The sequence below is a fragment of the Triplophysa dalaica genome, chromosome 2, assembly GCF_015846415.1.
Source record: "Triplophysa dalaica isolate WHDGS20190420 chromosome 2, ASM1584641v1, whole genome shotgun sequence".
Taxonomy (NCBI): Eukaryota; Metazoa; Chordata; class Actinopteri; order Cypriniformes; family Nemacheilidae; genus Triplophysa; species Triplophysa dalaica.
In genome coordinates this window covers 23,763,147-23,789,364 of record NC_079543.1, presented here as the reverse complement: position 1 = coordinate 23,789,364, position 26,218 = coordinate 23,763,147, and the positions used below count along the sequence as shown (strand labels likewise).

At 36.8% G+C, this 26,218-nt stretch overlaps 1 protein-coding gene across 2 annotated transcripts; it reads right to left on the bottom strand.

The window, feature by feature from the left end:
• Positions 1-25,764, bottom strand: grk4 (G protein-coupled receptor kinase 4). 2 transcript variants are annotated; one of them, XM_056773234.1, is made up of 16 exons: positions 25,434-25,764; positions 19,268-19,363; positions 17,001-17,113; positions 15,665-15,742; positions 15,389-15,489; positions 14,488-14,580; positions 13,450-13,513; positions 10,411-10,551; positions 7,210-7,400; positions 6,043-6,080; positions 5,517-5,606; positions 5,238-5,446; positions 4,992-5,129; positions 4,509-4,646; positions 3,826-4,006; positions 1-3,487 (listed from the first exon to the last, which is right to left on the bottom strand). In XM_056773234.1, exons 1-15 carry the CDS (start codon positions 25,483-25,485, stop codon positions 3,827-3,829), a joined length of 1,722 nt encoding a protein of 573 aa, XP_056629212.1. In that variant the 5' UTR covers positions 25,486-25,764; the 3' UTR covers positions 1-3,487; position 3,826. The 2 variants fall into 2 exon arrangements, with proteins under 2 accessions (XP_056629212.1, XP_056629204.1); XM_056773226.1 differs by having other exon boundaries at positions 3,875-4,006.
• Positions 25,765-26,218: the final 454 nt, after the last annotated feature.

Sequence of the window (26,218 nt, the reverse complement as noted above, 5' to 3'; positions counted from 1 at the left end):
TGTATTGTTTAATAATTCCAGATGTCAGATATGATACAACACAAACAGTTCTGTTGGCATCAGTGGTCTGAGAGACAGATCTGTACATACATTTTACATTATGGCACCCAATTGGCATGCAGTAGATGCTCTATTAATGAATAAAAATGATTTAAAACTTAATTGTGCAAACATTCAAGCTGGAGTTAGCCAATCCAAAAACACATTAAATGTAAGATAATTGAATAAGAATGAGACAAATTAAAGTGTAAGATAGTCATCCCTTTATATAAAATAAGTGTAAAAGATTACTTTTCAAAATTTGGACACACTTGACAGAATATAAATGTATCATGACCTTTAAACAATTTTGATCTTAAGGCTTATGTTTTGTAAACAAATATGATTTAATTACAAAACTAAAAATGGTCTGGTCACGCAAGTTTTACTTTTCCATTTCAAACAGTGTTTAGATTTTAATGTAATGAAGATGAATAGGTGCGTCCAAACTTTTTACTGGTAAAATAACATGTCCACAGCCAGTTTGTGTGTATTTATTAATACATTCAGTAATCTTTTCTTTAAAGAAATCAATCCCATATGCTGAAACTGGCCTGCTTTGCACAAAAAAACATTTCAAATGTAGGTTTAATTTGCTGCAAGTTGTTTTTTATCGAGTATGTGAATCAAATATGTGAGTTCAAATGAACATACAAATAGATCAGAGCTTCAGAGAAAAAGGCAACAAAGGTTTGGACAAGACCGGGGCTAGTTGTCACACAGAAAAATTGTAATAGTTGCATCTCAGATAATTAAAAGTTTTAAACAAACTTCCAGTTAGAGAGACGTGGGTCTACTTTAGCGTTTACTACCATAACAGCATGATACCATACATTTAGGTAAAAGTCTACTAAAAACTGATTTTAAGCAGTTAAACTGTGTTCAGAACAGGTATTGTTTATTTCAGGTGAGGTGAGTTACCATCGATTCTGAATATTTCATTTTTCAAAAATCAAAATATGTTTGAATATTTTTAACATAACTTTTTACACTTTTCAAGCTTAATTTGTTTTAATATTGTTTCTTTTCTTATTTGAACTTTTTAAAAATAAACGCCTTCATAAGGCTTTTATTCTGTAAAAATCCCTATAAATTATGACAACATGTCCCCAAAAAAATCAATGTGTGTTCAATCAACTATACACTGTACTCCTCTGCAACTACGGTATAAATGTTCAATCGTTTTTTTTAAGGTACATGCCAATACAGAAATCATTCAAAACTATACCCTACAAAACTATACACTTTTCACTGCATAAAAAGTGTAACAACTAACCCCAATTCTTCCATACGCTAACATCATGAACTTTTCCAAAAGTACTTTTAATGGGCATATATCAAAACAAATGATTACTAAAGTGAGTGCGTGTCCTCTTGTGAAACCATGGGTACAGTAGAACATGCACACATATGGAAATAACTGAAGACAAATTTTCACAGCTTTGCAAATGGGACCATAAGATCCGAAAGAAAATGTCAAGGGTTGGGGGTTAGAGGGAATGTCAGTGAACCAAACAAAATAATTCCTATTTGAGTTGTTCTGGAAAGCCATCAAATATGTAATAGAACTGTGTCAAAACAATACAAGCGATTTACAAAGGCATTTGTGGAAGTCTAGAAAAGTTTTTGTTTGTTTCCAAGGAATGAACGTAGAGGTAAATCTTATTACTCTGAATGGAAGCATTAACTTCACTGCGATAATGCCATACAAAAATAATAAAAACAACATTAAACAAACAAATGCGCAACAACAAGCTATGATGTGCACGTGTACGATAAACAGATTGCACAGTTATATGTTATTAGACGATTATCCGACACTGAATGCGTCTCGTGGCCTGAGGCTTTAGATAAAGAATAAAAGTCTATGGCGACAACGTCCAAGTGCTTCAGTCTTCCTGCAGGACGGGTACACATTCGCTCAACCACTCTGTTTGAAATATGAACTAAAATATGACACCTAAGGCAATATCAACAGCACATTTGTAAGCAAATGTAAAGAGAAAGCAAATTTAGGTTGTTTACATTGGCTTGGTTAAAACCACTGTAAAGCTTTCAGACGGCACTGCAGGCAACCCTGGCAACAGATGCAAAAGCTTTGGGCAGATCTCAGGATTCATTACTCTACTCCTACTGTAACATTCCTAAACAGCTGTCCTTACTACTCCCATTAAAATAAAACTTATCTAACTAGTAATATATTGATATATTTGCTTTAGATAGATTAACTGGATGAGATTTGTTTGATTTTAGACATTTTGAGACTGCAACTGAACAACATACCCACAATACATTTTCTTAGTATCGTATAGCATTTACTATAGTAAACTGTAGTTTTTTTACATTACAACAGTGAATATTAAGGTATACTACATATCAATTTAGTACAATTATTTTTTACAGAGCACTACAGTAAACTACAGTTTATTATAGTAAATACTAGTGCTAGTTTTTCGCTTCCAAAATTAATGTTTGTGTTTATATGATGTGTGTGCTGTGCATATGTTTATATAAATATAAAGCAAATGTATATTTAAGAAATGCAAGTTATACATATAATATTTGGACATAATGTGGATATATGTATAAATGTATATTTAAATACATTTTATGCAAATATTGTTATATATATATATACCCATATATTTGTGTGCTTTTATATTTTTTTTTTATATATATATATATATATATATATATATATATAAAAATATACACATCACACACATATATTAACATAAAATCGATTCCAAATGACATTTTTATATTTAACAGCACTAGTAAATTCTTAAGTACATTACAGTATTATAACATGTGGGCGTTGCTCAATTTATTCGCTTTACCTCCCTTTTAAACATGCTTGTCAGCAAATAATGTGTTCATTTTTACATTTTTAGTCAATTGTGAATAAATATTGTGTAAAATACAAAACATTTGGCCAAAAAAATGAAAAATGCTGTTATTATGTGAACAAATATTGGTCATTGACCAACCTGCCCTCGAAATATCCAGACTTGTTGACTACTTAAAAATAGCTGTAATGCACCACATCTATCCAGCCAAACAATCAAACATACATCCATAGCCGGCGCTAACAGGACGCCAGCAATAAAAACAAAAGTGAATGTTGATATTGTGCTTCAAAAGAAATACACGTTTCATAATCGGTTGAAAGTAAGAATAAAAACATTATATATGCATTCAAGTGGTATTTCTATGGCTTTTTGTACAACCTTTAGTGAAAATATACATCTACACGTAATTCAAGTACAAATGTACAAAAGTCTTTAAACTCATACCCTTTTAATTATTGTACAGTTTAATACAGTTCATAAATACAGTTGGACATTCATAAGTTTAGCTTTCTGATTGGCAGCTAATGGAAAGTTGGAGTGGTTTCAAGTCAAGACGGCTCCTCCTCTTCCTCGCAGTTGGCACTCCTAAAACAAACCTACAGGTGAGGAGGAACAGGAACAGTGATCGTTCACATAAAGTCAGAATAGCTAAAGGATTTTATCAATAAATATGACAAGCATCACCTTCAATCAATCAAACTAAATGGGTTTAAAGAAATTAAAGTTACTCTTGGGTTTGCAGAGCTCTGGTTAGGGTTAGTAGGAGTAAACTTTAAAATTAAACGCATAGTTTGTTATTGCATAGAAGAAATAAATACAAAAAAAACACTTAACAATGGACATGCAGAGACTGAATTGTAAACCAAAGTAGAACCAAGAACGCCAAAATGAGAAAAGACAAGAACAAAGCCTGTTAGAAAAGAGGCAGAAATACCTCAAGCCCCACCCCCTTTGACCACGGCAGCCGGCACGCTAACACTTGCCTCTCGGTGGAACAGACGGTAGAAGAATCCTCGCTTGGGCACCGGGATTGGCCTGTTTACATCTAGATCATAACACAGCGAGCCGTCCGTCTCAAAAACATTGATCTCCTTAAAGCACTCCATCTCAATCATCTGAAAAAAACAAATACACAATATTGAATATTACAAAACAAAAACTTCTGACGCAGTCACAACTAACTAGCCAGAATGAAGTATTCCAGCCCTCCATGTAATAAATAACAAGTAACAATATAGCTGCAAGCTGCAATTATCGGGGTCCTAGGCAAAGTGTGCAATAAAACTCAACTAGACGGTAAAAAAGAATAGATCCTGTGGAAACATATAAATAAAACAATTTGTTATAGGTTATGTCAAATCAATTATGGAGGGTTTGTCCAAATGTAGACATACAGCCAATACCCTTTGAATCTAACCACAGATCACATTTTCTTGTTCTCCCAAGAAAAAGACAATGAAGCTGGTTTCATGTTTACAGATGTCAATGACAACTCTGCAGCAACATATTTCAGATACTGAAGATGTATACTGTTAATATTTCGTGCTTGGACGCCTAACAAGGTTTTTTAACAAGAGTTATACACCCCGTTTTTCGGGTATGATTAGAGTGTAGTACCTCATTCTGCCAGGGGATGGAGACACCTCCCGTCACAAACTTATGATAAAAGTCATCATCTGTAGGGTCCAAGTTTACGCCTTTCACTGTGGAAAACTGCTCTATATCCAAAACATCCTTGCAGTACACTGCACGTGGCTGTGAGAGAAAGCAGATAAAGACATGTCTTTGTATAACAATTGCAAAGTTGAACTATGTGTATTTCTTGAACTTTTCCATGTACAAACCAAAAGAATTAAACACTGGTCCAGAAGCACTTTCTGTTCAAATTTTGTAACACTACACAAACATTAGAAGAAAATACAAGTTTCAACTAAATCAAAATGTTAAACAAACTTCTTTAAGACTTAACTCTACATGTGAAATAATAACTGAAACAGGAAGTGCTTCTGGACCACTGTTGTTTACACCTTGCCAAATGGCCTTCTGTGCTAGATCTGATATGGATCTGCTTATATCAACATGAAACAATCGTCGACATACATCAGGACAAAAGGGTGGGTCAAGCATGTTGGCCTCCAATCGCTTGAAATTGATATCGCGGAAAATAGGATGCAGTTTCACTTCGGCCGCTCCACTACCTTGACACCCCAAACGCTCCTTCGGATCTTTACATAACAACTGTCGAGAAAAGAGGAAAAGATGACAAAACTCGCTTTTACCTCATAATCGCTCTCATACCTTTAAGGAAAGTGACAGAACTAAGCAGTAAAAGAATCACGTGTGCACCTGTCGGCAGATGTCCTTATCAACCTCAGAGAACTTCTCTGAATAGTCCTCCTGCTCCTCACACACACGGCGGTCCACCTCCTCTCTCTTCACTCGCTCTTTACGGCGGCGGAACGGAGATTGTCCCTGGATCATCTCAAATATCAGGCAACCCAAACCCCACCAGTCAGGACTGAACGTGTAACTCTCATTCTGAATGACCTCCGGAGCTAAACCACACAATATGTGAAAACAAGGTCTTTCAAAAACACACGAATATAGAAGACGATTGACTCTTACCCATGTATCCCACCGTCCCGACGCGCCCTCGTATCGTCTCACCCTCTGGAATCTGGACAGCCAATCCCAGATCAGAAATACGGATGTGCCCTGGGGACCAATATCTAATTAAACAACCGGTCTCAATCCTAACAAGCCTTAACATGACACACTTGAAGCTAAAAGCAAACAGAATGTTCTGAAGGTGAAAAATGATCTGGTTAAAGAGGTTTAACAAGAAAAACTACATTTCTTTATTTTTGAGAGAAAATATAAGTGGTGTTTGTCCCTGCAAAGCACGCTGGAACAATGGGTGGTTGCTAAGAGTGTCATAAATTAATTAAATAATAGATAATATTTGTCCTCAGGGTATCATTTACCTTCATAATGATGTTTTTATACAGTTATAGAAAAACAAAAAGTATGCTGTCTGCGTTTTGTCTACAATAGATTAAACCATTCTGGCAGACAGTAAAGCAGTTTTGATGCAAGTTATCTAAAGTGTTTATATTTTTTAAGATACTTTGATAAAAAAAAAGTGGCTTACCACGTTCATTTAAAAGAATATTTTCTGGTTTGAGGTCTCTGGAAAAAAAGAAAAAATACAACTTTTGAAGTCAAACATTAAAAAAAGATATTTTACATGGACTCAAGGTTTCATTACAAATACGGCTGAATCTAAATAAACCAGATATAGACCCCTTTACTGCTAGAAAACATTGATAAATAACCTTGTTCCCCAGTTTCTGATTTAGGCATACGTGAGATATTTTTAGACACATTCCCAAATCATAATCCACACCAACAAAATACCTTTTTATACCGTTTTATGGTGTTTAACTACAGCTGTCATCAGTGTTTTTGGCAATTGCAGCTGGTATGTCTTAAAATATAAAATTGGAGACTGTATTCTGTCGATTTTGGCACTACACATCACAACAAGATGATATTTTAAACTCCTTATGTAGAATCTGTGCTGGTTTGCCTCCTCCAGTTTTCCCTTCGTTTTGCCTCCAGCTAACGCCGTGATGTTAGCGTGACGCCGGCGCAAAAGGGGTCTATAAAGCCACAAACAATATAAATGTCCACTCAAAAATTACTGTCATTTTTTTCAGATTTAACTATCAATAGGTATTTGTTAATATAAAATGATATAATGAATGTTTTATTTGTGACATTTTGCATTTATTTGCAAAAGTTCATATTCACAATTAAAAACACAACGATTTTACATGTATTTCAGGATCAGTTCGACATGAATATATGATATGGAATAATAATTTCATTCTCTCAGTCTTTCACATTGCTGTTTGCTGATTTAACGTCATTCCTGAGGTTTAATTTTGTTGTAATCCGACAGACACTGGACTTATATGGCCACGATACATCTAGAAAAGCTTGTTAAAGAAAAAATCCGAGTCGTCTCTTTATTTTTACAGTGGCTGTATCGGTATCACTGCTGGACCCATGTAATTCCATCCACACTGTCCTCATAATTTGCCTATTTTGAATGAAATACGCAGGATAAAGAGCAAATTTGGTTCTATTTGTTTGAAACGCTGCACGGTGTGTATCAAGATAAACCAACAGCAGAGCCCTATAGATGAAAACATACACGACATAATATTCAAATCTGACGGTATAGTCAAATTGCAGCACAATAATCAAATAATACATACCAAATGACCAAGAGTTATAAATAAAGCATAGGCACCTGTAGACGATCCTCTCCCGATGAAGATCCTCCAAGCCGCAGCAGATTTCCGCAGCATAAAAGATGGCACGTTGTTCATCGAAGCCAGAGTTCCCCATGTTATAGATATGAAACTTGAGGTCGCCGCCATTCATTATCGTCAACACTAAACAAAGAGCGTCCTTGGTCTCATATGCATATGCCAAATTAACCTACAAAAGACCCGAGAAAGAGAGGGAACATAGTGCGTTGTTATCTATTCATGAACTAAAGGGACAGTTCACCCACATATAAATATCATTTCTTCACCCTCTTGTCATTCAGAACATGCATATGCATAACATGCATAAAGATGCTTTTGGGTCCATATAATGCAAGTTAAAGGGGCCAATGTTATTTGGTGACCAACGTTCTTAAAAATATCTTCTTTTGCTTATGATTTGCCCTTTAGGGTAGAATTTAATTCCAAGTACAACTTTGTATACACGTTCAGCCAACGGTGTATCTATTATTCCATCTCTACGGAGGTTTAAAGTTAACTCTACAGAGGTTTAAAGTTAAGCACGTTTTGTACGCTCCAAAGTATAAAAAAACCACACCTTACTACCAAGACTAAAATACTGACAGATGTTTTCACTGCAGTGTATAAGCATACTATCACATCCTCTCAAGAAACCCAATGCAGATTTTAAAGAACTTAAGTGTTAAGGCAGGATTCACACCTTTCAGTGGTTGTAGTGCTTACGCCCAATGTTGTTGCCAGACAGGACATGACAAATTCCGATAACTTCATTTTTAAACATTTTCTATTGTTCATTCCAATTAATATCAATCAAACTGCACATGGTTTGTTTTGATTTAAGATATAATAACTTACAAAATACAGCTATCTACGACAATAAAAACATGATAACATACTAAAAACATGATATTTCTTGAGATCGTTCTAACCCTTATTTTAAAAATGGAGTTATCTCAGTTTGGAACCAAACTCTTCATATATAATAATGTACACACACACACACACACACAAACAAACAACTAGTAAGAGACATCAGAAACTGCGAATCCTGTTTCCCATCATGCACAGCTCACATGAGTCAATGCATTTTGTTGGAGTTACTTGTCATCTTAAACTTTTAAACACGGGTCTGTTTATACTTATACAGACTGAGCTCTGGGGCGGAGAAGAGAGAGAGAAAGTGTATATGTGCGTGTGGGTTTAGAGCACTTGACTCTGCTCTCTAAAGCTGCTGTTTGGTCAGCGTTGCCAGGCAACAGCGATGTTCTCATGTGTGAAGTAGTTCATGAGGAGCAACTGCTCCTGCCTGTGGCATGAACATACACACGCACGCACACACAAGCATACTGTAAATGCACTTTTGCACTCTTATAAATTTAGACACACACTGCATTTCTAACACACACTACAGTGGTAGGCACCTTGGTGTGTGTACGGCTGTGTGTGTCAGCGTGTGGGTGGATGAACAGAGGCTCAGGTGCTTTACAGCTGTAGCGAAATGAATCAGAAGGAGATGAGGGCTGACATTACTCTGCAGGCACTCGGAGCTGTGTGAGCATGTTTAGCTAGCTGGTGTCTATTGAAATCTCCATTTTATGAGGTGCTGGAATGTTGAAGATTTTAAAAGAAAATGGAAACAATGAACAGCTATAATATCATATCGGAAGAGTTCGTAGAAAATAGATCAATAAAAATCATTTTGCGGAAGAACGAAAGGTTTTCTTTTTTTGCAATGAAAGTCAATGGGGGTGGGGACTTTTATGTAAAAAACTATTTTTTATTAAAGGAAATCAAATGTAAATTGTCTATATTATATTTCTCGGTTGGAGTTTGGGTTCCTCGCTAACGTTTGCATACTGTTTTGCACTATTTGCCTGGCTGGGGGGGCTGCTTTAGAATTCAGAAGTTTTACATAATTAATGTTGCATATAGAAATTTATAGTCCGTTTAATATTTGACCTCGGTTTCTCTCTCCTTTATCTTAAATGTGTGCTTTCACTGTGAGTGCATGAGTGAGTGAGTGCGTGCTTGTCTGTCTGTCTGTCTGTCTGTGCGTGCACATCAATGTGTGTAAATATGTGTGCATATTGTGTATGTGGAGCGTTTATATGTGGGTATGTATGTCTTCTGTGTTTTCACCTTTTTCTTGTTTTTACAGGTATATGACTTTAGTTGTTTTGCTTATAGTCAATATGTTAAATGTACAGCTGCTTTGTGACAACGGAAATTGTAAAAAGCGCTACATAAATAAAGTTGGGTTGAGTCTATATAGTTTAAAGCTATTATAAGTCTTCTTTAGCCATGCAGTAGCTATTGTAAAACAACAGAATAATATTAATTGCTGAAAATACTTTCGTTACAATGTGCCTTGCCATGCCATGTCAATGACATTAACGTTTAGATTCAAGGCATAGGTTTATTAAACGTATATATAAAAACGTTTTGAAAAAATGAGATAGATAACTGTTTTTATTCTATACGGTGAAATAGTTTGCTTTGTTTCTTCAATTTTTGTTTGAAGCATTTCTCACAAAGCAACCTACAATATCATGGAATCCTTACAACATTGCATTGAACAATTTTAATTTTACATAGCGAACAATGCTTGTAAAATGATCTTCCTTGTGTCTAATTATACAATTTGAAAATATGAATTTTGAGTGCAAATCTTCAGGAGATTGTTGATGCAGTTCAAATGATACACGCAACTATAAGGAAATGTACAAAACGAAACGCACTGCATCCCGTAAATGACTTTTATGAAGATTCTACACAATAAAACAATGATACGCTGTAAAAACCATAACAAATCATTGAAGCCGTTTTAATGTCCTAAAGTAAGTTGAGACTTATGCTTGTTTTAGTGATTTTTAGTTTTTGCTTAAATTCTTCTTTTTGCACTACAAATATTCAAAGAACGTTTTTCACGGTGGATCAGATCCAAACATCTGTTTTAAAGCAGAGACACCTTTCTGTGATTTTATACAAATTCAAATGACTATTTGGACTAGAATAAGCATCTGCCGAAAAAAATGCTGGCTTTACTTTTCAATTGTAATTAAAACCTCATGGAGACTAACACAGAGAGAATGTGTGTCAAATGTTCATTGCACAAATGATACAGACAACACAAACATGCAACTGTGAGTGTTAGGTTAGGATAAAGTAAAAAATGAGGAATAAAAGAAAGTAGTACTTACTACAAAACTACTGTTAACTTTTTCTAAAATGCGTTTTTCATTTAATGCCATTGCTTCACCTTTTCTTTTCTTCACTCGTTTCTTCTCCAGCTTTTTACAGGCGTACATCTTACCAGTGGCACGAACCTGGCAGGCACAAACCTGAGAAAACATTGATAGGAAAGAAAAAAATTCACTCAAGCGTACAACAAATTGGCGCTATTGTAGTCTAGACGTGGACGCAGCTTTGGAAAAACTACAGCTCATGAGCAGTCCCGCACTCAATCTGCGCCCACAGAAATCCACAAAAACTTTAAGGGCCCTATTTTCACAATGTAAGCGCATGGTCTAAAGCGCAGGGTGCAAGTGCACTCAGGGTGTGTCCGAATCCACTTTTGCTAGTTTCACGACAGGAAAACAGTCGAAGCGCCCGGGCGCATTATCTAAAGGGGATGTCCCCATTCTCTTAATGAGAAATGGGTGTTTTTTGGCAGTTACGTGCAGTTAACCAATCAGAGTCTCATCTCTCATTCCCTTTAAGAGCCAGTTGAACTCGCGCCCTGGCAGATTCGCTATTTACATGGTGGACTTTGCAAGATCAAAGACTGGACGCTTCTCCAAAGAGAAAAGGCATCTACAAGCCAGATTTTATCTTTATATCCACAGTAATCATCTTTTTCATTGTACTCCATTTATTTTTATATTTGCCACGTTTGTGTGCTGCTGCGAAAACCCCCAGAGGCGCTCTTTAAATAACAAAAAAATATTGTGCCATTGAATTTAGACCAGGTTTGAGTTGGAAGTCTATTTTCAGGTCCTCAAAATCGCAACGAGCCAACAATGCACCTGAAAACACCTCTATTTTTGACCAACAGCACAAATGAGCCCAAATGCATTTGCTATTTAAACAACGCACGGCAAAACGAGAAGATGAGAAATGTGTCGGGCTAAAAATACTTGCACTGCTCCTTGAGCCGGGTGTATGATAGGGCTCGAAGTGTTAAAGATTTCAGCATTTGTGAGCAGCACATTTTCATTTATGCATTTGGCAGACGCTTTTATCCAAAGCGACTTACATTGCATTATCCTATAAATTTATACATAGGTATGTGCAATACATTTTTTATATAAAATATAATTAAATAGTTACAGTATATTATATTGACGTGCACAGTATCGGAGTACATTTTAAAAAAAGACCTCAAGTGAAGCTGACATGAAAATCTTTACAAAAGAATTAAAAACAGAGAGGGTCTATGCTTGCTTCATCTCAGTGTTTCATGAATTTTGGTAATTCTAATTGGACATGTATTGTAAACCTTAAATAAAAGTAAATATTTAAGATAATATTTCTTTCCTTTATCATTTTCATTTCCCTCTTTTATTCGTATTAAATATTTAAACGCATTTAAAATCTTTTCTCAAATCTGTAGTGCACCAACAGCAAAAAAATCTGCAGATTCCTTTTGGCACAGTTCAAGAATCACATGGGCTTTCCAAACATTCAACTGGTTCCTTTGAACTATTGTTGCATTAAGAATAAATGTATAAAAATGTATTTACTTATATAATCTAATATTAAATACTAGGGATGTAACGATTTCAAAATAATGATAAGTATAATGTCCACTGTACAATATTTATTGTAGTGGTGGGCCGTTAACGGCGTTAACACCGTTAACGCAGTGAGACTCTTATCGCGCGATAAAAAAAATGTCGCCGTTAATCTATTCTCAAAGTTGTGTTGGGAGCTGGGTCTATACTACGCAAGCTATGATGACTTTCACCTTGATATTTTAGCGCGGATGTATACCAGCTTAACTGCACTGTACGGGGCGAGAACGAGATTTTTCAACTCGCGTGATTCGTGTCATTCGCGGAAGCAGAAGCCGCCTAATATTCTCATAACCAGGGCTTCATTCGCGTCCTTAGCGCCGCCTCATCATCTCATAACCAGGGCTTCATTCGCGCGATTCGCGCAGCAAGTAGGTCTATTGGCTCTTTGCATTAACATATAAATCACTCGCGCTTGACACGCCATTCGCGTTTGGTCTGAACACAACATAACGTTACTGTGAAATTACCGCATCAAATGTGACGTGCTAACATGGATGCAGCTATGAAGCCGCCGGGTTTGCTTCAGGGAATATTAATTTTTAAGAAACTTCCCAATAGAAACATCGACAAGACTAAGGTTGTTTGCACCTTGTGCAATGCGGAATTGGTTTAAAAAAAAAACTTTCTCTCAACAGGTTCTGGTCTAGCTTTAGTTGAAACCAGTAACTTTGTATTGAGATCTAATGTATTATGGCTCCTGTATGACATATCGCTTGTTGCTCCCTCACTCTTTGTAAGTCGCTTTGGATAAAAGCGTCTGCTAAATGACTAAATGTAAATGTACTGTAGGAGCTCTTCCAGTCTCAAGTACCACCTAAACGCAAATCATCCCTTAGCTAATGCGGATGTAAACACAAGTTCATCTTATTGAACATAATTTAATTTTCATCACCAATTATCATAGTAGAACAGCTTTCTCAAGCAGTTTGTGATGCATTTTGGAAACAGGAGATGAGCCCCTGGTCTAATGCGCCACCTGGCTTGAGAAACCCGTTCTCAAAGACTTACTTTTAGTCATTATTTGGGTAGCACACATATTCTGAATGCCTTCGGCAGAATTCAAATGAGCCATTTTAATCTAGATTAATCTAGATTAATTTTGGAATTAATCTAGATTAATCTAGATTAAAAAAATTAATCTATGCCCACCACTAATTTATTGCAATATTTAAAATGACAAATGATGACTTGGAAATGTGCAAATAAGCATCCTATTTTTATCAACATCTTAAAGGTATGAGATGGGTCAAAAGTCCAAAAATCTCATATATTCAATCAACTCAGAAAATATTATAAAAAAGAATAGATGTTACGTTAGGCCCGGAAAACCTATCATTTCATACTATCATTTGACCACAATAATATTGAGAAAACTTTGCCATTGCGATTACACGATATAGATAATATTCTTACATCCCAAGTAAATACTGAAGCAAAACTCACCTCACCAAATCCGCCCTTTCCCAACACTCTATAATGTCTAAATGTGTTTTTGGTTACTGGTTGCCTGTAAATGAAATACACATGAAATTATTAACCATGAAGTAGGAAGACAATTCTTAATCATAAAAGAGTTTTTCCTGCTTAGAGAAATTGGAGGCGGCCGCCTCCGTCAAATGTCGTGCCGCCTCAGGCTCTCGCCAAAATTATACAGGGAGTCTTCACAAGAAATGCTGCGTGCATTTAACATTTGCGGCATTAGGCAACAGTGAAGGCGCTGTTTTGTTATCAGCACATTGAGGCTATAAAAAGAGTTGCAGAACAAGAGCCGTGTTTCACGACTGTTTGTTTTGCATCAAAGTACATTTAATTTCTTAATTTTCTTAAATTAACATGACGTACATCATTGTAATGTCTTTAGCTGTGCAGTTGGATCATTGAATGAGTGTATACTGTACACAGCGAGATCGCCAGTATGAATGCACACTGTGTTCAGAACGACTCGCACATGAATGACTCATTTGAACCGATTCATTTAAACTATTGAAATTTTCAGTCACTCGAGAATATAAGAGATCATGGAATCACTCAAAGTAAACCAAAGAGAATGCAAGATTTCTGAATGAAATCTGGTTAGAAAGACTGGTTACTTTAGTTGGCTATTGTTGGCTGAAAAGTTAGTTGAAAATAATAAAAAAGCTTTATTTGATTAAAAAAAACATTTCTGTTTGGTTGAATAAAAGTAAATTTTATATAACTTAATAATTGTAATTTTTATCTAATGTTATTAGAACTTTTAATATGTCAAACTCAAAGTCACTTTGGTGAAGCTACTTAAAGGTAATAAAAAAAACGTAACATTAATTAAGTAAGGTCATTATACACCTCTGAAGATATAGTTATGTATATTATATTGCATTTCTGTAGATCCTCCAAAAAATGACACACTTGACCTTTAATGTAATTGAGGGACATATTTGTAAACACATAAAAAAGAGTTTAACTGCTCCACCTATCAGAACGTTAGTTAGAGACACTTACCTCTCTAACCACTTCCACTGGAGGAAACGTGAGAAATACATAGTCTCCTGATACGCTGAGAACGGAGCTTCGCTTAAATATTCACGAACTATCCTGAAAAAGACAGAGAAAGAGAAACTCAATGCTTGGAAGGCAACAGAAAACAGAAAAATATTGCAAGCCTCCTCTACTGGTGCTGGTTAAGCGTTGTGTCATGCTACATCCCTACTTTCTCCGAAACAATGTGGTTTTGAAAAAGCTGTCATAGCATCACTGAAATTATTGTGTGACAACACGTGAATGGATCTAATGTGTCTCTTGCTTTCATATCCTCTCACACACGCCATCACGCTCAAACACACAAACATTTTAACCAAAGTCTGTGTCCACAGAGATTCAACAGGAAGGATTAAAGAACTCCACCTTACAACCTTTCAAAGAGAAAGGAAGTGTAAACTAAACAGAACTCGAAGACAAACACACAAAACTGTTTGGATTCAATGTCACGTGTTTACATTACTAGACCCACAGCGGGACTATATCTAACGGGTCACTCCATAACCATCAGTCTTTACGATAATACCTTAATTTAACTTAACATAACTAACCACAAACGGTGATCTACACCCATAAGACTACTTCACAGTGATGACAACCAGAATGTAAATAAAGTACACGACTAGAGCGTGTTTACAAGTGAACCGGCCAACTGCATGGTCGGAAGCCAAAAAATAATAAACTATTCAATGCAGCTATGCAACATTACGACAAAGAAGTACTATCTGTACCGTTTTATGTATACAGTGTGCAGTGTGTGAATTTTCTGAGACCTTGCTGTACCCAATACACTATCTCAAAATGCAATGCATTCCACTTTGACCCTAAACTTTGGACAGGCTGCTGTAAAACCATGAGCGTATACCTAGTACACTCATTGAAGAGCTCTTTGCAAGGAGTCTGTTCAAGTTTCTGCCTGCAATCCCCCACCAATTCCTGAGCGATGTCTGGTAGATGAGCTGCTGACTACATGAGGAAAAGAGCATGATAGACAGGGAAGAAAAACAGGAAGAGGGGTTGATAAAAAAACAGCGTGTTATTCCAATGTTCCAACATTAATTCTGTACAGGAATTTTTTAGAGGCACGTGCACGCACGAGTGTAAGAACAGGTGTGTGGGAATAAATCGCGGAAATAATTACCCCGTTATTAAAATAAGTGTCTAAAATAATTAAACCGGCATCTCTCCTCTTCTCGTCCGGAGCCACCTGATACATCGCCTAGAGAAACACAAAAATAATTTTGAAATAAGAAATATATAAATGATTTCATCGGACGCACGTGCATGACCTGAAGTTAACTTCCAGTCACTGTTTGGGTGGTGGCTAATAATATAACAATTTATATTTTAATAAATTTGTAGTTATTTCTATCAATATTTTATTGCATAGTAATGTGTTGAATTGTATTGAATGTTAATTATATTGAATAAACAATTTGTTGAATAGGTAGTGTAACTTTGTTGCGTTTAAGTTTAACCAAGCAAAGGGACTTTATGGTTTGCGGGTGTGTACCAGAAGTTAAGTTTGGGCCACCAAAGCACACATGTGCACTTGCGTTTGTTTATGTTGTTGCCTTGAAAACATCTATACTGCAATTCTTAGACCTTGTGAGTAGTTCAGGACATGTGAAAGTCAGTAAGAGCAGAGATTTTTTCTCTATTAATATGTCATATTTCACATTTTTCACTATTAATATGTTTAATGTAGGTTTTTCAATAAAAAATATAAAGGTAAAAAATTTACTTAAAGGGATATTTCACCACAAAACCTAAGTTTTGAAGGTCCAGAAAGTGCCTCCATCGATCATAGAACTACTCAACACGGTTCTGTGGTCTTAACAAAGCTCTTATGAAGCTAATCGATGCATCCAGCAAATGACGGTAACTAAAGCTTCCGCAAATATGAGCGACATCCTTTTGGCTCAAAACGAAAAATGACGCGTTTGTCAACGGAACTTATGAAAGCAAGCCTAAGTGCGTCCGCAAGCCAAGGGATAACGGAAGATAGACATTGACGTTAATATCGCTCTCAATATAGATATTTCCTTGGAGGCACTTTTTTGGACCTTAAAAAGTCAACTACCATCCACTCCCTTTCTTCCGCTTTGAAATAAAATGATACTTGGGATTATAACAACGACTGCATTGTTCTTCCAGAAGAAAATCATATTGGTTTAGGATGCCTTGAGGGTGAGTAAAAAATGGGGAAATTTTCATTTTGTGGTGAAATATCCCTTTAATACAAATTACTTGTCGAGCACCAATTATTAGGGCATGAAAATGCATGTCTCTACAACTTCCAACCAATTTTAGACAGTATTGTTTCAGGTGTTACTGTCTCACGGCACATAATTTTCCCCTAAACTAGAAATTTGTTATTTACTACAAGCAAAAAAGCCAGAATAGTTACAGAGAGCTTTCAGATGGTATAAGTATCAGAGAATCTTATCATGTGTGTTTGTGGGGTGATTTCATACCACAGTATCCAGAAACTCGATGCATCGTCGTAACTTGGGCTGAGTGTCACAAAACTGACGAAACAACTGACGACCAATGGGCTGCTTCTCACAAAGGCTAGTGTAGTCCCTCTCTGAAAAATACATACAAACTTTTAAGCACATAATTATAATAAATTATTCAAAAGCGACTTATTACTTAAAGGTTCTTTGTTACATATAGAATTTTCCCAAACCTTTTGAGAAAAAGTTTACTGAAATAGACGACAAATAGGGCTGGGCAGTATGACTAAATATGTCTTTACCGCAGAATAAAAAGTCAACCGGAAGAGATTTTTCTATTCTGTATATTCCGCGGTATCTAAATAAGTAGTCGTGGTTAACTCCACACTCTGCAAATTGGGGATTTTGATCAAAACGAGTGAATTAATCCTCGAAGGACAAATTAACAGAATACATTTTTCTTTTGAAAACCTGCAATGCTCGTACAGGGATCTGCTCTCACGGCCCTTTCTCTCTCGCCTGTAATGCTCGTGCAATGATACACTCATTCTAGCGTATTTCCGAAGTCAAATCGCTTTGTAAAGCTGTTAATAGTTATGAAGATTAACTTTAGGCGAGCAGAGTTGAAATTCGTGTTGAAACCAACGATGATGCCCCCCTTGTGATGCCCCCCTACGTGACGCGCCTTCCATTGTGGGTGATGCTTGTGGAATCACTAGAGCCTCGCAGGGCAAAGACAAGTGCGAGAATAAACAAATCTAATGATAGAGAGTCCCAACACACTAAAAGTGTTAAGCTAATAGAGTGAAAAACGATGAAGACCTACAGTACAGACCTTATGAAGTAAAGCAATATTCACGAGAAGTTCCAGTAATACAAGTTTCAGATGCAACATTAAGACAGTATAAGCAAGCATACTGAGAACATTAGAAAAAGAAAAGAGTATTCCTACTGTATACATATGATGTAGCCAGAATATATGATAAATTCTGATAATCAGAACTTACTGTGATATCTTTAGTGCATTTTCATAACTTGCCCACATTTCAACTATCAACAGCTTTTCAATGAATTGTATTAAATAAATTAATATATATTATCAATCTAAGAAAAGTTAGGTAGACGATATAATTATAATGGGAGATTGTTACCGTGAAATATAAACCGGTACCGTGAAATAAAATGACTCATTCCGTGAAGTAGATTTATGGTACAAAAATAAAACATTTCTGTTACTATAAGAATGTAGTATTGTATACAAATTCATACTCACTCTGGATTTGTGTCTATACAACACATTTTAAGCATAACAGCACAAGGCTTTATAGTCAAGAATTCAAGTATTTTCACCGCTCATCTTAATGGCATAGCACAAAAAATATTTTCCAAAATTCCCACTGTTTCATCCAAGTCAGAAAGAGAGGAAAACAGTCCAGAAAAACTCTGTGTTTTTGATACAAACATCCTCAATGGACATTATGAGCGGACCTAAGGGAAATCCTAAAATGATAAAAATGCATGACATGACCCTTTTTTGGAGTGCAAAGACGGGTACAAGGCTGTTCTGCAAAATTGGACAGAAATACCCTACAGTCAGCACACAGTCACATCCAGAACACTATGTTAATCACAGTGACGGTGAGTAGAAACCTCAAACTAAGCCTTTGTGGCTCTCTGAAACAGCCCTGGTGCATTCTGGGCCAAGAGGAAACAGCTTCAGCCGGGACTACATTACTGTGCCAAGATCTGCAGCTGTCTGACGCAAACACACACACCTGCCCACATACCAGCATAAATTTTTCACTGAAGGCAACATTATAAGTGTTATAAACCTGGGCCTTTATTGAAGAATAGACAATATTTATAGTTAGTTTGGTGCCAGACAGCACATTTACATCTCAAACATCCGTGAAAGAGATTATCATTTGGAAAGCATCACATTTTTAATGTTGTCAACAAATGTCTGCTTGTCTAAAGTTCTTTAAGATGGGAACACGCAATCTCATTTTCATCTTGAGTATCTATCTATACAGTAGTATTGCATACTTCGTATCTTCGAACAGTAATTAGTGTGATCAAATTTATAAGAGAGAGATACAGCTGTACAATTTTTTCTGGAAAAAGACGAGCTGCTTTATGTACCTTAAAGTTCAGTGCATAAATGTCCCTGTACCCTGGTCCGTTTGGACACAGATTTAAGCAAACGTCAGTTCCTGGGAATTAACCTTTTTAAATAACTTTTTTTGAATTTATTTTTTAAATGCTCTTTGACACATCTGTCTTACCAATGGTGCGTCTCAGCTCCTCACACAGACTGATATGTGGCAGTTTCAGCATCTCTTTCCATTTCTTGCTCCGGCCATTCCGTTTCCCACCTCCTCCTATGAGAGAGAAAGTTAAAGAATGTAAGCACTAAAGAAAATATAAAAAAAGCTCAAGAGCTGGATAAAATATTATTTGACAATGTTTACATTTTTACCACTCCAGGTAAAAATTTGCTGTATTCAACTTCCTTTGTCAACTTCATAATATTTGTCATGACTTCAACCCATTTCTCATTCTTCACAAGATAAAGGCTTTTATAGAGGATGGGGGGACATAATGGTCAGGCCAAGTAATTAGTAGGATTTGTCTACAGTAAACATGTTTTCTTAATCATAATTTATATTCTGTAGATCAAAGACAAGAAAGTACGAGACTTGAAACACAAAAATAAACATACAGATCACATACATAAGAGATCAGGCATTTTAATGCACTACAGACACAGTAACATAAAAACAAGAACTGACATCATTCTTTTATCTCCAAGGCTATTTTATTTTATCTGAAATAATTCTTAATAGTGATCATGACAGATGTTGAAGGTCAAACCTGTAACATGCAAAATAAGAAGCTCAATAATTCTGAAGTAGCTGAACTGGTACAGCATGGCACGAGTAACAGGAAGTCATGGGTTTGTTTCCCACTGAAGAATCTACTGATAATAAAATTTAAAACTTTCTTTGCCTGAATGCTACGCATAAAAGCTTCCACCACATGCATAGATGTAAATTATTAGAGATCCTGTTGCAACATAATTGTTAAATGCAAAACACTTAAGAAGCCATCAAGTGTTGTATCAAGAGCTTGAGGCAAGAATGTAGAACCGGCATTCCTTGCAGCCTTGTTGAGTTCTTTTCCAGGCAGTCCTGTTATTTTGATGACTGCAAATGCCAGCAACTAATGCATATCTTGATTCTACTACAAGTCAGACAAAGATATTGCATTAAATGTAAATTCTGACTGTCCCAAGGATTCTAAAGTTAGTTATATGAACTCGGTTTTTGTTAGCTAATACGTTTGTCAAACACAAAATAGCAGGTTTCATAAATGCACTACACTGAAAGAACAGTATAGATATCTACACCAGCACTTTTTCCATATGTTGTGCCTCTATAGGGAGCTGCCTGGTTTAACTCAAAACATTGCTAAATCATGTACGGATCAGTAACATAGACATATCGTTGAGTTGGTTATAAGTTACAACTATACTCCAAATAATAGTAGCATTTTATACAAATATATACAGGTATGTTTAAGTCCTTAAAGGGGCCATTTCATGAAAATCAGACTTTTTCCATGTTTAAGCCCTATAATCAGGTCTCTGGTGCATCTACCAATTCAGAAAACATGAAAAATGACAGCCTAGTAACTTTGTATATGTGAGCCTATCTCTGCAAGCCTATGAGAAAACGAGCCGTTCAGATTTCGCTCCGCTTCTGACGTAGGTAGCTGTTCTTCTTATATTACCGCCCCTTTGTATGAACTTGTCCATCGCGTGCAGCCACGAGTACATAACATGAGATCATGAAAATTACATTTCATGCAGTGTGTTATGTTGTCTTGTTTGAAAGCAAGCAGTCTGCCAAGTTGTAAATCCAAAAGTGAATGAATAAAAAAGTATTTGGCTTGGTAAAAAGGGAGTCGACTCTGAATCACGCAAACGAGTCGTCCCTAGTCCGATTTATGCACCGCCGCAGATTTACGTCACTACATATAGTCCCCGCCTATGTTTGCTAGTACTGCCCGCGAAACCTTCACTCTTCTCCCCCAAACACTGTAGTTTGTGAGCCTCATTGGCAGACCAATCACTGCAGCCTATTAGGTTTTATTACGATTTTTAGGAGTCCGTTCGATTGTAGACATTCCTGTCAACACTCCTGTTAGAATCTCCCGTTTTTCACACCCATCTCCCGCCACGCTCCCCTTTTGTTATTACACACATGAAAACCCGGTACGCGGTAGTGAATGGCCCCAGGGGAAACAGGTATGCGAAAACAATGTGTATGGTGTTCAAAGACGAGACAAAGTGTTTCTCTTTCACTTTATGTGACCCTTCTTTCTTGGTTACTTTCCCTTATAGAAAGCAGTGTGTATGGTTTGTAAATAGCAACCAGTTTGTTATGTGTCCTTTCGCAAGTAGAAAACATTGTCTTTGTTATCACACAGTTTCTGATTCGCTCTATGTGACCCTTCTTTTACAGTACTGGATGCATTTTCTGCTGAAAGGGGGTGGAGACAAGCAGCTCATTTGAACTAAAGTGACACACACCAAAACACGTTTCTCCTCACTTGCAACACTTAGCAATAAGGGCATGGTATAATAAAATATATGTTTTTTGAGCTGAAACTTCACAGAGAGAACAGCTAAGAACAGGCTTTCCTGTTCAGAATAAAGGGTTTAACATGTCAATCATTAGACTCACATTATGCATTTACAACATATCCTAAATATTACTCACTAACACACATTACATGCACTTACACACACGCAACCATTGAGCCGTCTGACCAGTCTAACCATCATATACTCAAACTTGCAGGTATGTGCTCTACAACATCAGGAAAATTAGGCCGTTTCTAATGACTAAGACTGGACTACTCCAATTCTCTACTGGCCGACCTTACAACCAATGCAGTCAAGCCCTTGCAAATGATCCAGAATGCAGCTGCACGTCTAGTTTTCAATCAGCCTAAAAGAACCCATGTAACACCCCTCCTGTTTTTACTTCACTGGATGCCAGTTGCCGCCCGCATCAAGTTTAAATCGATGAAACTGGCTCTAGAACGATAAAGGCAAATTCGTAAATATACGGAAAATCACACCCGGAATGTAAATAAGTAGGCGTGGTCAACTCAGCACTCTGCAAGTTGGGAGTTATGATGAAAAAACATGTGACCTCCATCTCCACCTCCAACTTTTCTATGCAGGAAAAACTCTGCGGAGACTCACAGTGCAAAGACAAGCGCAAGAATAAGCAAACATAAAGACAGAGAGTCGCAACACACTAAAAATGTGCATCTAATAGAGAGTAAAGAGCGATGAAGACATACAGTACAGACCCCATGAGCACCAGTCATATACTGTACTCTCATTGTTTGTGCATATATTCATACTTCATTGTTATACTCGTTATCTTCCTACTGTACACATATGATATTAGCCAGAAGATATATAAATGATAAATATATAAAAATAATAATATCTTAAGTACATTTTCATAACTTGCCTACATTATAACTATGGTGAACATTTAAATGAACTGTAATAAATAAAGTCAATTAAGAAAAATGAGGTATGAGATATAGAATCATAATGGGAGATTGTTACCGTGAAATATGTTGTTTTTGTGAAATAAAATGACTCATTCCATGAAATAGATTCTTGGTCATTCCGCCCACCCCTACCCAGAGCAGGAGTTTGAACCTATTCACTAAGGTACGGCTAGTTATTTATCTATTGCAGGACGTGACAAATATTGTTGGTATAGATAAATAGCCGTATTCTGTATGTTTGACTCGTGTACAACAATTTTCTTCCAAATACGTTTTGAGCTGATACAATAGTAGGACATTTCCATTTGTTATTTTTGGGTGAACCATTCCTTTAAAATTGGGCCGCACCGAATTTAAAATTCTTGGCCGAAGCCAAACAAAAATGAAACACTTGGCCGAAGGCCGAATACAGAACAAGGAACATGTTTTTTGGGATTTCTTCAATTTATTTAGCAAATTTTTTCACTATTGCATACACTGAATGATCAAAATGTGTTTTTTTTATTTTGTCTTGCTTTCAATATAATACAATTCAACTTACAACATAAAATTAAAAAAAACAAGGAAATAAAATAAAAACACTGAACCCTCTCCATTATTCAATTATGAAATGTTCTCTGGTCACCTTCAACAAAGTAGTTCATTAAAAAGTTTCAACAACATAAACCAATATCCATGCAAGCAATGCATGCTGAGGCTGACTGACAACCTTTCCAGTTCACATCTAAACCCCGCCCACAAAAGCTGACAGTTCTCTTAGAAGGTGTACTAGGAATACACAGGAATAACTTCACGTTGTTAAGTACAAGGAACTACAGCGCCGCAGGTCCCGTGTTGTGTCTTTCTGTGACACTTTAAAATGTTTCCACATACTGCTGTCATGTTTGCTTCATTAAGCATGCACGTCTCTCTCTTTACGCTGGCTGCTGATTGATCGCTTCAGGCATTATGTTCGATAAATGTATTCGGCCATATTTCACTTATTTACCGAACATGCTTTTTTGCTATTTTCAGCCAAATAATTACGGTTGCCGAACATTCGGTACTTCCATACTTTAAAACAGCTGTTAAATGTGCCATCCCTCAGTTGTTTAAATGAACTCCATCGCTTTTCCTTTTATTTAATCACTTCTTCAAATGAACAGTTGACTCAAAGATGTTATTCTGGCATCATTTACTCACTCTCTGGAAGTCTTTTGAAATCTAATTTGAGTTCCACGGAAAAAAGTCATACATGTTTGGAAAAACAAAGATGAATAAAACCTGACACGGAGTTTAATGTTGGAGAGTTCAAGCCAAAGTTTATCAAAATGTGCTGCTCCGTCAGCCATCAACAGCTGACTGCGAGTCTGTGCATGAGGGAGAAAACAGATGGGTGTGTTTATCACAGAACTTCCCAAGAAACAACAAACTCCGTTCAGAAAGCACCTCTAGTCGGAGCAGACGTCTTTATGACCCCCGAACCCCCCCCAAGAGAACCAAATCAACAGCAACAGATTAACAAAGCAACAAGGAAAAATATATTAGCATTGTTGTTGATTCAATATAATTCATTACAGTGATGTGTTTGTCACTTCACCGCTAGCCACGGATTTCAGCTGGGTTAGTTTGCACAAAATCAACCATACATCATGCCCACTTACATAAAGTCACACCATTACTATAGTTATTGATACAACTTTGAGATGTTGGACGTGTACGTGAAGGAGAGAGTATACAAGGAACATTCAGATTTTTACTGGTGTATTTTCCTTTCTGAAGATTGTGACTGTGTGGTTGAGCAGTCCAAATAGGATTGTATCATCAACAGACCTGTCACTACAGTCAAGCTGAAGCAAAAACTGAAAATGCAACTTAAAAACGGCTCTTAACTGACCTTCAAATGGCCAGAACAACCCAATTTCTGTACTTTAGAACAGACAAGAAAAAAGCAACTGCCCAACCTGTTCCTTGCTCTGTTAAATCCAGATGCAACAAACACAAACGCTCCAACGAAATAGGCACCTTTACATTACCAAGTTGGTTTTAACTAATAATATTTATGAAATAACATTTGCAATTCAACCCATGACCTTGGCGCTGCAAACCAATCTATTAAATGCTACAGGAGTGTTTTAACATAACAAACCTGTTTTAGATACTCAAATTATATACTCAATGAGGGTCTACATGAAATCCAAAAGATGTTCAGTTTTTGTTAAATGTTAACTGATGCATCGAAGTGATGCATAATTGATCACATGTTAGACTGAAGTCCAGCCAACTTAAACCACTACTGATTTCTCCAAATAATGTCAATATACTTTTATCCTTTGTGCGCAGATAAAGAGGCAACCTTGCGGCCTACAACTGCAGTTCAACCTCCCTCCCAGGTAAAGAACAGTGGGTGTACACTGCAGTCTCCCCGTTATGAATCCGGACGGAGAAAAATCATGATATTAACCTCCATTTGGAGTTTGACACTACAGGCTGCGATTAGTACATGTGTTATGGCGATTCATACTGTATATGTTAGGAGACCAGATACGTAAGAAATGAAAGATAAATTTACAGATGTGCCGATTACAGAAAGCGGCGCAGATCGCTTTCCCGCGTCTACATATTATTGCAAGTGTAACATTGTATCAGTTGCGCGATTGTGACGCGTGCCAACATTGTAGAATACACGACAAACAACCGCAAAGGCCTACAGTTTTACATATGAATCAATTAATTTCAGCCCCATTATCAGCCGTTTACATTCACCGATCGACCGACAGGGCAACGGTGAAAGTTAACGTTAGATTCATGATGAAGACATGACGCTCGCCAGATGCCAAGCGCTTCGCCGATATTTCAATACGATGTCCTTACCTTCCCTCGCCTTTAGCAGCACCGTGTTGGCCACGATATTCTCAATCTCCATTGTCAGAAAAAAGGTCCCTTGCAGTCCCGATACATTTCACTTGAGAGGAAAAAGACGAGGATGGTCGCGCTGTTGGCGGCGATGATGGTGATGATATCGGTGGTGGTGAGGATGGTTATGATCGGCGTGTGTTTGACGCTGGCACATTGCAGGTTATTTTATTACTCCATATCTCGCCGTTGAACCCCCACCTTTCCGCTCACCGTGGACATGTACTACTCTCCCCCTTGTTAGCATTCAGCGCTCACCAGTCCTTCCTGTGTCGAGCACTCGCTTACACCGTCAGTTCTAGAGGAGGAGGGATCATCTTACAACCTGAATGTAAACCAACAGTCTCTCTCTCTCTCACACACATACACACACACGTGCCCGCACCTCCATACTACATTTTAATTGCATCTACCAATAGTTTGTTACAAAATTGAATAGATCATTGAAATTTTCATTATTTTCTAACCTCTTACGAAAACCACAAATGTACTATGGTCTTTGCCTGGTTGGATAAGCTAGCCTATATAACCATATTTTATCCATCGTATTGTAGTGAATGGTACTACAAATGCTAAAACTTATGCTTAATTCAGTTTTCATAACATTGTTAATTTTCCTAGGGGTGGTCAATCCATATTACCATGGTGTTTTTTTCCAGTTTAAAGACCTTACATAATGAAGCCTTATGTGTATATTACTGTAGAATGGGCTATTTCTATCTACACACAACTTGGGTTCGCAT